The sequence below is a fragment of the Pan paniscus genome, chromosome 10 (genome assembly GCF_029289425.2).
Source record: "Pan paniscus chromosome 10, NHGRI_mPanPan1-v2.0_pri, whole genome shotgun sequence".
In the NCBI taxonomy this organism is placed as follows: Eukaryota; Metazoa; Chordata; class Mammalia; order Primates; family Hominidae; genus Pan; species Pan paniscus.
The window spans coordinates 100,723,882-100,737,849 of record NC_073259.2 but is presented as its reverse complement, the minus strand read 5'-3'; the positions used below and the strand labels follow the sequence as shown (position 1 = coordinate 100,737,849).

The 13,968-nt window shown below is 42.2% G+C and overlaps 1 protein-coding gene across 1 annotated transcript in view; it reads right to left on the bottom strand.

Moving 5' to 3' along the window:
* The window catches only part of PLEKHG7 (pleckstrin homology and RhoGEF domain containing G7), a 68,692-nt gene extending 61,172 nt beyond the window's left edge, over positions 1-7,520 (bottom strand). The window contains exons 1-3 of the mRNA XM_008977054.4: positions 7,377-7,520; positions 3,370-4,037; positions 2,836-2,858 (exon numbers count right to left, since the gene is read on the bottom strand). Coding sequence (XP_008975302.3) covers positions 2,836-2,858; positions 3,370-3,876 — 530 coding nt within the window. The 5' untranslated portion in view covers positions 3,877-4,037; positions 7,377-7,520. The remainder of the gene's footprint in view (positions 1-2,835; positions 2,859-3,369; positions 4,038-7,376) is intronic.
* Between the last annotated feature and the right edge of the window lie 6,448 nt (positions 7,521-13,968).

The window sequence follows — 13,968 nt, the reverse complement described above, 5'->3', positions numbered from 1 at the left end:
CTGGCAAAACTACCATCTGTGGGCTCATGGAATGCCTTATCCACCATCATGGTATTCCACACAGCATTGCCTCTGACCAAGGCACTCACTTTATGGACAAAGCAGTGCGACAGTGGGTTCATGCTCATGGAATTCACTGGTCTTACCATGTTCCCCATTATCCTGAAGCAGCTGGATTGACAGAATGGTGGAATGGCCTTTTGAAGTCACAATCGTAGTGCCAAATAGGTGACAATACTTTGCAGGGCTGGGACAAAGTTTTCTGGATGGCCATGTAATGCTCTGAATCAGCATCCAATATATGGTACTGTTTCTCCCATAGCCAGGATTCACAGGTTCAGGAATCAAGGGGTGGAAGTCAAAGTGGCACTACTCATCATCACCCCTAGTGATCCACTAGCCAAATTTTTGCCTCCTGTTCCTGTGACATTACGTTCTGCTGGCCTAGAGGTCTTAGTTCCAGAGGGAGGAACACTGCCACCAGGAGATGCAAGAAAGTTTCCATTAAACTGAAGTTAAAATTGCCACCTGGACACTTTGGGCTCCTCCTACCTTTAAGTCAACAGGCTAAGAAGGGAGTTATAGGTGCCCACCACCACACCCAGATTATTTAAAAAAAAAAAAATTTTAGTAGAGATGAGGTTTCACTATGTTGGCCAGGCTGATCTCAAACTCCTGACCTCAAGTGATCCGCCTGCCTGGCCCTTCCACAGTGCTGGGATTATAGGCATGAGCCATTGTGCCCAGCCTGACCTAGCTGTTCTTTTAAAATTTACCAAGACTATTTTTGTTATTTCCTCACAGATTTCATATGGCAATGGAAATTACCTTCACATCATTTTTTTGCAAATGGCTTCATGCATCCCATTGATCTGCCTTTATGTCTGCTGGCTCCATCTAATAATCAGAGCTGGACCCAGACTTTACCTGCTCTAGGAAACATTCCTTGTTTAAGACTCACAAATATACATATAGTACAACCACCCCTGGTGCCTTCTCTAACCAATTATTTACTCAAAATCTCCACTTAGATGTTTCATAGGTCCTCAAACTCAATATGTCCAAACCTGAACACAAGACCTACACTCTAACCACTCATATTTCATTTCTTTACCCAAGTTTATCTAGGTCAGTGAATGGACACCTTGGTTACCCAGTTGAACAAGCCAGAAGCTTGGAGGTCATTCTTGAAGATTCCTTTCCCTCACCCTGATAGGCTACCATTCACAAAGTCTGGGGGATTGTATCTCCTAAATATCTCTTGCATTGAGATACTTCTTTTTAACCCCACTGCCTTCATCATAATCTAACTTAACAACTTCTCATACCTGAACATTCGAATTATTTGACTCAAGTCTACTTGCATCTAAATCCCAGGTATATCTGACATCCATCTGATCATATCAATTCATTAAATGGTTTCACACTGCTCTTAGGGTAAGGAATAAAATTTCTCAACATCTTACTAAAATAATTCAACTCTAAACATCATTTTTTTTCTAAGACTACCCTTTTTCACTTTCTTTGACACAACTGAACTAGATCTCATCTGAGAGCTTTATTCTGTTTCACATGTATGGAAGACTTACATTAACAGCCCCACTCTTCCCCATTCCTTACATCCATACACTTTGCCATGTAACATTTCAATGCTCTCCCACTGTTGATAACATGTAATTCCCTGACCCTGAGTTCAACTGAGTGACTTGCTTTGGTCAATAAAATTAGACCAGATTCAGAGCCCAGGCTCCAAGAGGCCTTGCATGTTTCTACTTGTCCTCTTGAACCTCTCCCTTCACTGTATAAAGAATCTGCTTAATTGATCCCATGGACCCATGGGAGCCCTTTGATCCCATGAGCAGGATAAGGAACATTTGGAGTGGAACTGCTCAGCTAAACCCAGCCTAGACCAAGTCACCCCCAGGGAACACAGAGATTTATAAGAAACAATAACTGTCTGTTACTTTAAGTGGTTTTTTATCTAGCAATAGCCAACTGATACACAAACATAACAATTTGCATTTCCCTATGGCTTGGTAAGTATCTTCTACCTTTGTTGATACAATTAGGCCAACAAGGATTAAAATCAACAAAGAATGTGTACATGGATGTTATCCTTACTGCTATGAACATCAAACTATTGCTTGAGGATTGAGGTCCAGTAATAAAACAGCAGCTATTTCTCAAAAAAAATCCTCTGTGACTTTTCAAATGAAATGAGGGCTTTCCTGCCAATCCCACAAGTCAGGAAGATAAAATTGGGCATGGATCTTTCCCTTGCTGCTGCAGAAACTCTTCATCTCTGTCAGAGATGGCAGATCCATTGCTACAACCAGGGTGCCATGCTGAAAGTTCAGAGCTGGTTTCGGAAATGACACAGTCTACTTCATTCTGGATAAGGGCACAGTCTGTCGTAACAGGTTATTTTAAAGGTCACCCTAGATTTAACCAGGACATCTTGTTCCTTTCTTTTATCCTCCAAATTTTTCTTTGAAAAGCTGTTGCATATCTCTGGCCTTTCTATTTTCTCTACCAGACAAAACCTATTACTAAGTGGATGTTAATTAAGCCACAGGGCCAAGACATTGACAATTCAAAATGAAAACTATGACTGCATATGGCATTGTATCCTGCCCCCAAATGCTGTGCTTTTAAAGGGTGACTCTTGAAATGAAAACTCGTGCACCTATAAATGCGAAGAGTGACTTGAGTGCTATAAAACAAAGTGCACTGGTTAACACACCATCAGCTTTGTTATGTCAGGACAGAAATAAAAATCTAATAGTAAATAGTCAACAGATGTCATAGCACTGGAGAAAATAAATGCATACACACCTGGATGGGTGCAATTCTTCTCCCTGAAATAAATTTTAAGAACATATGTTTTAGTATTGCTCAAACCCATCCCAAACTCCAAAGCAAATATGTTGAAAGGAGAAACAATGAGCCCTCCTAGTTAAAACATGTTTTACATTTTGGTGGGATTGGAAATTTGAATAACTGGCTCTTTCTCCCCTTTTAAATCAGTGACACGACGTTGTCTTTAAATAGTGTGCATTTGCAAGAGGGCCCCCATTGCTCTCGGGTACCTGACAGACCATCGGTAAGCCTGGCCTTGGTGCATCCTTTCTCAAAGTGCCTCTAAGGACAGAAGAAAGTGAGCGAGATCATTTTCTTTCCTCCCCAGATTGCTGCCCTCCTTTCACTTAAGAGCCAATGCTTCCTAAAGAGAATGTGTCCCCTCAGTGTGACTTCCTGTGCTGCCTCCTTTTTAGGATCTACTGGCCCTTGGGGGAACTAAGCAACTCTGAGATCTATTTTGCTTTGTGGTTCAGCAACTGAGAGGCCGGAGGCATAGAGCTGTGTTACCTGAGGACTAGGGCGTCGTAGGGTGGGGCTGGGCAGGAAGTGGCCTTCTTGCTGCCGAAGAGAGGCCTGGTGAAGGGACCCTTCATTGACAGGCTGAAGCTCAGGAGGGAGATACTTGTCAGTGGGCCGGGTTTGGGGCTCCAGTGAGTCAGCTGCATTCAGGGCCCTTTCAGGTTCAGAGGTCAATCTTGAGTGGAGTCTCAAGGGTGACAGCAAGTGTGAAGAATCCTTTGGGCTTCCTGGCAGGCTCTTCGAAAGGTAACATGGGAAGCCCACAGGAGCTCCCCAGCTTCCCCAGGTGGTCACCTGCCAGGCATCCTGCCTTGTCCCACAGCCACGGGTCCTTAATCTCCTCAAAGTGGGCGAGGTGGAGATGCGGCCTGGGGCTTGCCGGTCAAACTGGAGGAGACTCCCCTGGTTCTTTGGCAGGCTCCTCAGCGAGGGCCGAGGAGAGGCTCCACAGTCTTGGGGTGGCACCTCTGGACAGAATGACTCTGTTTTCTCCATAAAGCTAAGAGGTTCTACTGTTGGTAGAAGGTTCCAGAAGACGTATGAGTTGCTGTTCTCTGGATCACATGGAGGGTGCTCAATTTCTGCATCCAAGTGCCATGCTTCCTCTCGTAGTTCTTTTCCTTTACCAGAGGAGAATGTCAAGCGGGTTATTGCATCTGTAGTGAGGAAGAGCAGACTGTGAAATATGTAGCAAATGAGGGAGACTGCAGTGAGAAAAAAGGTCTAAAATTTCAAAGGAAAACTTCTAATTCTTCATAGGCAATAGAGCTCAGTTCACATCAGCATCCTTTACGCTCAGAAGATAATTAATATATGTGACTCCAGCCTTCTCATCTAAATAGCGTATTGAAGTCTGTTTACTGTCTACTTAATATTCCTTCTAGGTTCAAACAAAAAAGCCTTTAAAAACTTTGGTAACTTAAGGTACTTCCTGGAAACCACATAGTTCCTCCCCTTGTGATTATTCCATTTTAAGAGAATCAAATATACATTAAAACCTCCTTATCATCTACATTTACGTATGTATGTACATACTGTGGTGCATTCTGGGGATGCAAGAACAAGGAAAACAAGGCTCCTTCCCTCAAGGTTTAAATTACAGAATGAGACAGGCTTTGAAGGTAACTGATGTAAAGTATCTGACAATGTCTTTTATCTTAGATTCTATCAATCTTTACATTTTGGAAAAATGACTTGCAGGTTTGAAAAGAAAAACCCAGACATCACCAGGTACCCTACTGTTCATGATTGGAGGTGTTTTTTGCAATCTATGCATGCAGAATTATCTCTTCTCATGCTCAAGAAAAGCCGACCCTTCCATTTCACAGCTTGATTCATGGGAGTGGCTTATTGCAGTTTCGTTATTCTGTACTTTCCCACATGAAGAAGGTATGTGTGGGAAAACATCAATCCTTACACATCCCTTATGGCATGAGAGTTGAGGCTTGATGATTTGCAGACCAGGTGTGGGACTGTGGGACAGGCGAGAGACCCATCTTCCCTGGCCCCAGATGGCATGGGAGGTGGCTTCAGACTGTGCGTGGATTGTTTGTGGATGGAACATTAGTAGTTGACCGTATATTCCAAGATCATCAATAATAGTTTTAGTAAGTTTATCATTCTAAAGCAGAACTCAGCAATCTGAAACCCATTGCCCACATTTGGATAGCCAAAATTTAAGAATGGCTAATAATTTACTTCTTATAATTTTAATTGCATGGGCAATACTTTTTAGTAGAACTTTTCTAGGGTGTATTATTTGCTTCTTTAACTTGATATAGAGAAGGCTGAAAACCAATAAACCTTTTCCTTATAACCTGACCTCATTCTGTTGACTATCGTTCTAGTACTTTGCCAAAATACAGTGATTACTACTATGTTTACTATAGTTCTGTGGAGAATACAATAATTGTTACAGGCTTCTATAGCATCTGAATATTCACTCCCACACCAAATGGCCCCACACCAATGTACTCCCTAATTTTTATTCCTTACTTCTCACTATGCTTTTTGTACTTGCCTATGGCAACCACTCTCTCCTCTTTGTTTCATTTAATCTGTGTCAGTCATAGAAGTCCAACAACCTTGTGAATAGATAATTAATAGGTTGTTAGATCTATTCCTATCAGTAGAGGAGGAGCTCAATGTTATGACATTGTCATGACAATGTTGTGACTTGACATTGATTTTGGGGACTTTGTGGTCTCTTATTTTACTCCCTGACTCTTACCTTGTTTAAGGTCAAATAAGTCCAGGCACAGAGGCTCATGCCTGTAATCCGAGCACTTTGGGAGGCAAAGGCGGGAGGATCCCTTGAGCCTAGAAGTTCAAGACCAGCCTGGGCAACATAGTGAGACCCCATCTCTATAAAAACCTTTTTAAAATGCCAAATGAAACTAACAGGTACTGGATTTCAGACTGGTGAGTTGTTTGAGGAACAACTTAGATGCAAACTAACGTCAATTCAACTCTTATTCACAAAAGAAATCTAAAATTCTTAATGTTGTGTTTGCTTTATTTTGAGCTGAGGGCTCAATTGTTATAGAACTTCACATGTAGAACTAAAACCCATGAGGTACCCTTTTTTGCAGAGTGGAGGAAAGAGGGCAATGCCAGTTTAGGAAACTTATGTTCAGTTAAGGTGAGATTGTACTAGTTTTGGTTTTAGATTGGTAATTCCTGGAGGCTGCTCTGAAGGTTAATACCAACATTGCTGGAGAGGTATGAAATGGTCCCTCCCTACCATTGATAAAATAAGGTACATTGTTGCTACATGGAGAGGCCAGTTCCTCATTCTCCCAACAAACAAATGCTGAGCTGAGCATTAAATCTATAGGTACTTTCTTTCTTTTTTTTTTTTCTTTTTAGAGATGGAGTCTGGCTCTGTCGCCCAGGCTGAGTGCAGAGGTGTGATCATAGTGCACTGTAACCTCAAACTCCTAGCCTCACAGAATCCTCATGCTGCAGTGCTCCTGAGTAGTTGGGGCTATGGATGCTTACCACCCCACCCAGCTAATTTTGAATCAATAGGTACTTTCACACATACATACAATCAGGGCCGTTCTATTATTTTTCTCCTTTAGAAGACTGTCCAAGTTCTAGGCAGCAACAATGTTAAAGGAATTCAGTATATTTGCATAGGCACTTGCATAATAGTTAGATCAGATTTCTTAGTCTTTGGGTTTCCCCTCTGTCCTTTTGGCCTTTTCCTCTCCTCTTTTGAGGGGTTAGGATACAGCTTTGGGTTTCCTTTGTAGTCGTTCAGACACAGGGGTGTAGCTGCTGGTAGGAAGTTATTTATGGCCAATAGGATTCACATCGGTAAGAATTATTTATTAGCCACTGTCTTAAATATTGGAACCAAGGCAATAGTAACTGCCAACATGATGCACTGCGGAAATGGAGAAACTTTAAAAACAGCAGGGCTTAGGGAGGTGGTTTGCAGAAAGGCAGGAAGAGCTCAAGCACCAGAAGAAATGGGTCTGGTTTCTCTTCCAGTATCACCGCCAATTGGCTGTGTGACCTAGGACAAGCCACTTCTCCTCTGCCAACTGCCATGCAGCATTTACCAAGAGGACATCAAAGAACCTCCCTCACAGGCCTGTTGCAGAAATTAAATGAGATAATGGCTAAGGCTCCTGGGAAGCTTTCCCTAAATGACTACACCCAGTGGATCTGGTAGAATCAAAAGTTAACAAGTCAATCCATTCATGCTAACTCTTCTTTATGTTTAAAAGCGGAAATTAATACATGGTCACCATAAAGAAAATTCACCAACCTTTGACCTTCCAAGCTTTGAGAATCCAGCAAACACCCACCCACACTGTTGGGGAAGCCATCTCACTGTACTAGAAATGAAACCATTGCAGGTTAATGATTCACTAATTCTAATGAGACCTGGAGAGATCAGCAAAACAAGCGAACCTGATAGCAATAGGACAAAAGGAAAGTGCAAGAGAGAAACCCAGAAAGCAGCTGAATGTTGCCTTGAATACCTGTAAGATGGTCTGTCCCTGAAGGCAACTGCACCCAGGTGGGTCCTGAGGCTCCTCAGAGCCTGCAGATCCAGAGTGAGCTGCCAGGCGAGGGCTCGGAGCAACAAGTTCCACACCTGTAACAATGCGCCCTCCCGGCTGAGTGAAAGCAACCTTGCTACCAGCTGCAATGAGGAACTGGTCTCTCCCCTCCTTAGAGACATTTCCAATTATTTGTTTATGAAAAAGCCTAAAGGGAAGCCAGCTCAGAATCTAAGGCAGCCCAAGAACAAGTCAGGTAAACAACGGCTGATCAAATACAGAAATGATGCAAATGTAACTTTTTACTTCCTCTTGAGGCGTTCAACAAATCATCACTCATAGTTTAGTGAAGCAGTTCTAGGTTTCTATTTCATTTATTTTCTCTAAGGTTGTGAGACGCATTCTTTGGGACTCGACTTTCTTCACATCATAAAACATTTTGTATTGATCTATTTTATTAATGACATGCTTTGATAAGCATTGAATAGTAGAGGAAATGATTAGAGCACCAGGGAGCGAATTTGTGAACATTAGTTTTCAAATAATTAAAATGCAAATGGAAGAGCATTTATATCTACCAGTATTCTCATTAGATCAGTACCCCAGAGAATATTTATTTGACGCCTAGGTGGAGATAATGCATATGTATGCAGCATTAAACAAAAATGTCTATAGACTTTCCTAAAACAAAGTCGAAGTAATTCTAATGAAGTCTAATTCACTGAAGTTTTCATTGATTGGACTCATTACAGATACTTACTGTGAAGGTTCCCTGAGGTCGGTAGTTCTTAAAGTAGGGTCCCTGGACCAGCAGTATCACTATGACTTGGGAACTTGTTAGAAAGGAAAAACCTTCCCCCTCCATGCTCTCCAACCCCTGGAACTCTGGGATGGGGTCAGAAGTCCGTGGTTTTTTTTTGAGACAGGGTCTCACTCTGTCACTCAGGCTGGAGTGCAGTGGCACAGTCTCAGCTCACTGCAACCTCCGCCTCCTGGGTTCAAGCGATTCTCCTACCTCAGCTTCCTGTGTAGCTGAGATTACAGGTGCACACCACCAGGGCCCGGCTAACTTTTGTATTTTTAGGAGAGACAGGGTTTCACCATATTGGCCAGGCTGTTCGAACTCCTGACCTCAGGTGGTCCACCCACTTCGGCCTCCCAAAGTGCTGGGATTACAGGTGTGAGCCACTGTGCCCAGCCAGAAGTCTGTGTTTAACAAGACTTCCAGGTGATTCTTACATGGGTTAAAATTTGAGAACCACTGCCCTTAGAGGGAAAAAAAAAAGGTCTAACTTATAGATGTTGGCCTTGTGATAACCTTTATATTAGTCTTTAATTCTCTCATATTGATCTTACTAGAACATCATTTACTTAGAACTTTGAAAAATGACTTGATCTCCTGCCCTCACCACCATTGCCAACATTACCATGACTCAACCAAAAGCAGGATATCAAAAAATATTTTGCCAGCATGGAGCCTGCATAAACAGTTCTGAGCTCCTGCCAAGGATGTCTAGAAGTGAATTGCTTCAATTTGGGAAGGAAAAAAATGAATAAAGTCTTTTAGCTTTTAGTTTGTGGAAGGAAGGTCATACTCTTTTCTACCAATCCCCTCACGCACATGGGATTGTAAAGCTGTCTCTCCTAGGGGATAATGATAATGGAATACTTGATCCCAATGCAAAAACTTCCAACCTCTGGTTGTAACTTCAAGAAGGAAATTAAGAGTCTTATAGAAAGGTCACAAAGGATTATCAGGGAAAAAAATGTGCCACCTCCATCTGATTTGTCAAGGAGATGGCAACAGGGAGGCATTTTGGGTGGGGAAGGGACACCCCAGAGTCAGCTTTTCCTTTAAGACCCTGGGGCAACCTCACTGTGGCCCTTTCTCAGATGACACATGGAGGTGCTCTCCAATATCGCAGAGGGAGCAGCTCGCCTCAGCATTTTTTGCCTGTGTGTAGTTTTACGTTTATGTATGCTTTGCTTCAGTAAAAAGTATACCTTAAAAAGTATGTCTATGCTAAAAGATGACATCCTGGTTTGCTTACTTTCTGGCTTTGAATTGGCAAATTCCTAACAGGTATTTTCTTTCTAGTTGTTGAAAAGAGGTATGAGATTTATTTGAGCTTCCTTTTAGGTTTTAGGGCTACAAAAATTCAGTTGTACCATATTTACAGTGATTAATATAGCTGGGCACAGTGGCTGATGCCTGTAATCCCAGCACTTTGGAAGGCCAAGGTGGGCAGACTGATTGAGCCCAGGAGTTTGGGACCAGCCTGGGCAACATGCTGAAACCCCGTCTCCACAAAAAATACAAAAATTAGTTGGGTGTGGTGTTGGGCACCTGTAGTCCCAGCTACGTGGGAGGCTGAAGTGGGAGGAATGCTTGGGCTGAGGTTGCAGTGAGCCGTGATCATGCCACTGTACTGCAGTCTGGGTGACAGAGAAAGATCCTGTCTCTCAAAAACAAACCAAAACAAAAAAAGGTGACTATCAGATTAATATCAATGCATCTTGATATCTTTCAATATTTCTGAGGTATTTATTCAGGAAAAGTTTCTAGGTAGTACATATTCTGAGCTGTTTCATACCCCAAAATGACTTTATTTTGCTATCACATGTGCAGGGCATGGAATTCTTGCAACATGGTATTTTCCTTTAAAGGTCTGTAGACATTTTTGCATGATTTCAGTCATTAATAGTTGAAATAGGAGGTCAATAGAATATTTACTCTTTGCTGGGTACTATACTCTTAAATTTTTTTTTCACTTCTTTGTGAGATTGTGTATGTTCTATTGAAGTGTGAAATATATATATACACACACAATACAATAGAACATTATATATATATAATTTTATTGGGATTAGGTCTTGCTATATCAAGCTGATCTCAAACTCCTGGGCTCAAGTGGTCCTCTTGCCTTAGCCTCCCCAGTAGCTGGGACTACAGGGAATGCTGCTAATTTTTTATTTTGAATTTTTTTTAAGAGATAGGGTTGGCCGGGCATGGTGGCTTACGCCTGTAATCCCAGCACTTTGGGAGGCAGAGGCGGGCAGATCACGAGGTCAGGAGATCGAGACCATCCTGGCTAACATGGTGAAACCCCGTCTCTACTAAAAATACAAAAAATTAGCCGGGTGAGGTGGCGGGTGCCTGTAGTCCTGGCTACTCGGGAGGCTGAGGCAGGAGAATGGCCTGAACCCCAGGGGATGGAGCCTGCAGTGAGCTGAGATCACGCCACTGCACTCCAGCCTGGGCGACCGAGTGAGACTCCATCTCAAAAAAAAAAAAAAAAAAAAGAGATACGTTCTTGGTATGTTGTCCAGGCTTAAGTTTTTTCTTTTATATTTGAAGGTAGAGAGGTTTACCTAGCATATGTCATGGTGGGTTCTGTTTACCAAATATCTGGTGTGTACTCTCTGTTATTTAAAATATTTTTTCTAAATAAGAAATATTTTCTGTGCTATTTGACATTTATCTCTCTTCCACTGATTCTTTTTCTTCAGTCCCCATTCTTCATTCTCTTCACTTCACTCTTCACTTTCCTCATTCTCTTTCTTCACTCTTCAGAGTGAAGTTATCGCTTCACTCTGATATTTTATCTTTTCTCTACATTATTGCTATTGCTTTTACCTTAGGGATAATTTCTTGACACCGTTTTCTATTTGGCTATTTTGCTTGTTCCATTTTCTGCATAGTCCAAATTGCCTTTAACTGTTTCCATAATGACTTTAACATCAATTTTCCTTTCAAGATAAATAGGAGTATTTCAGCTCAATTTTTTTTTAGATGGACTTTTGCTCTTGTTGCCCAGGCTGGAGTGCAGTGGTGCCATCTTGGCTCACTGCAACCTCCACCTCCTGGGTTCAAGTGATTCTCCTGCCTCGGCCTCCCAAATAGCTGGGATTACAGGCATGTGCCACCATACCCGGCTGATTTTGTATTTTTAGTAGAGACGGGATTTCACCATGTTGGTCAGGCTGGTCTTGAATTCCTGACCTCAGGTAATCCACCCATCTCAGCCTCCCAAAGTGCTGGGATTACAGGTGTGAGCCACCGCTCCTGGCTTTGCAATTCTTTTTTATTACAAAATGTTTTCATGGTGGCAGACTGTAGGTTCTTGATTCATGTCAAAAATATGGATTATTTAGTGTGTCATGAACTGAGGATTATGATTAACTCAACTATATGTGATCTAAAAATTAAAGTCAAAGAATCATGAATTATAATTTCTAATTTTTTCTGTTTTTTGAAATAACTCTGTTTCAAAAAAAGTAGTTCTACTGAGCCATCCTAGAATTTTTTTGCTTTATTCTTATGACCTGTAAGCTCTTTTACTATGCTCAGTAGTTATTCCATTTGCCATTCCTTAGAGAAAGGTATCTTTGCTTGGCCAGTGTTGATTTGGGGTTGACAAAGGATTTCACTAGGTTCTGATTGCTTGCTCAGCAATTTTGCAGTTTAAGGGGCAGGGACCTAGAGTGACAGCTGCAGCCACAATCAGAACATAAGCTGGGTGCCATCACACTCATTCAGGAATGAAGGGCTCCCCAGCATGGCCAGTCCTCTGCTTGCTTTCAGACTTATGACCAGGAGCCACATCTGAGGCCTTCCCTCAGATGTGCATTCCTAGAGCTCAAGTGAAAGGACCCAATGGGCCGGGCTTCCCATGAGTTCCCTATGCTTTCCTGCCTTTTGAGTCTTGGAACAGTGCCAACTCACCTCTTGGAATTGGAGTTTTAGTAGACATTTGTTAGCAGCCTCCCTGCACCCGTGATCCACTCTCCTTTCCAGAGTCGTGATTTCCATTTAGGTTCCATGTGTTTCTCCATGCTTATTTCATTCCCAGCTTGAGGGGTGGAACACTAGACCTTGGCTCAGTCAAATTTGCGTTTCAACCCCCAGGCTGCAAGGACTGGTTTAGGAGATCAGCATGCAACCCAAGCCAGTCCAATCAGTGTGACTTTCAGAAATTTTGCTGAGAATCCTGGGACAAAGACTGTTTTCTGATGGATGTGGAAGAGGAGGCAGCCAGCAATGGGAACTGTTGGCAGACACCTTGAATCTATGGGGTTTAGGAGCCAGTCTTAGGATATATCTGACACCATGACAGGCGGAGTGGAGTTAGCAAGAACAAAAAAAACTGGGCTTTCGTGACATCCTGAGTAGCCAAATCAGTCCTCCTCCAATGCTAGAAAGAGATTCCTCTGCATTTGTTTCCCCAAGTCATTAAATTTCTTTTGTTTTTAAGCAATGTGGAGTCATGCTTTCTTTGCTTACGTCCAAATGCATCCTCACAGATAGAGAGGCATCTGTGGGAGTTTATTAGTTCCTCTTCCTCCCTTCCAGAAAGATTGCTGTCAGAAAGAGGGCAGCTTTCAGCATCTTCTTTTGATCCAGGACCACTTAGACTGTGTCCGTGATTCATTCTCATGCTGCTAATAAAGACACACCCAAGACTGGGTAATTTAGAAAGGAAAGAGGTTTAATTGATTCACAGTTCAGCATGGATGGGGAGGCCTCAGGAAACTTAAAATCATGGTGGAGGGGAAGCAAACATGTCCTTCTTCACATGGCGGCAGCAAGGAGAAGTGCCAAGCAAAAGAGGGAAAAGCCACTTATAAAACTATCAGATTATGAGAACTAACTCACTATCATGAGAACAGCATGAAGATAACAGCTTCCATGATTAAATTATCTTCCGTCAAGTCCCTACCACAATACATGGGGATTATGGGAACTACAATTCAAGATGAGATTTGGGTGGGGACACAGCCAAACCATATCAGACTGTATCTGAAGAATTAACTCTTCTAGATTTCTAGATTACAGGTAGCACCAATTCCTTGATTTCCAATGGTCATGCAAAAGTGTTTCCAATGTGAATATTTTGATGGTTACTGTATTAGTTTTCTATTGCTGGATAACAAATGACCATATATTTAGTGGCTTAACATATAGCACACATTGATTATCTCACAGTTTTTGTGGGTGAGGAGTCTAGACACAGCTTATCTGAATTTTTTTTGTTGTGGCCTTGTGAGAAGGCTACAATCAAGGCATTGGCTAGGCTGCATTCCTTTCTGGAACTCAAGGTCCTCTTCCAATCTCATGTGGTTGTTGGAAGAATTCAAGTCCTTGTGGTTGTAGGATTGAGGCTCTCAGTCCACAGAGGCCACCCCTAGTTCCCTGCTATGTGATCCTCTCCATAGGCAGTTCACACCACAACTTGCTTTTTGAAGGCCAGTGGGACATTTTTTCCCTCCAGTCTGGCAAGATGGAGTCTTATAAATATATTGTAATATAATCACAGGAGTAATAGCCCATCGCCTTTGCCATATTCTATTGGTTAGAAGCAAATCCCAGGTTCTACTCACCCACACTTGAAGGGAGGGAGTTACCCAAGAGTGTGACTTGGAGGTAACATAAGGCTGTGTCTCTCACAGCCATTTCAATATTAATTGAGATTTGTTTTCTAATTAATATGTAGCTAGGCTAAGATATGTCCCAACTTCTAGAACCATGCCTTTCTTTTACTCTGTTTTTGACATCAGATTGGCTTGAAGA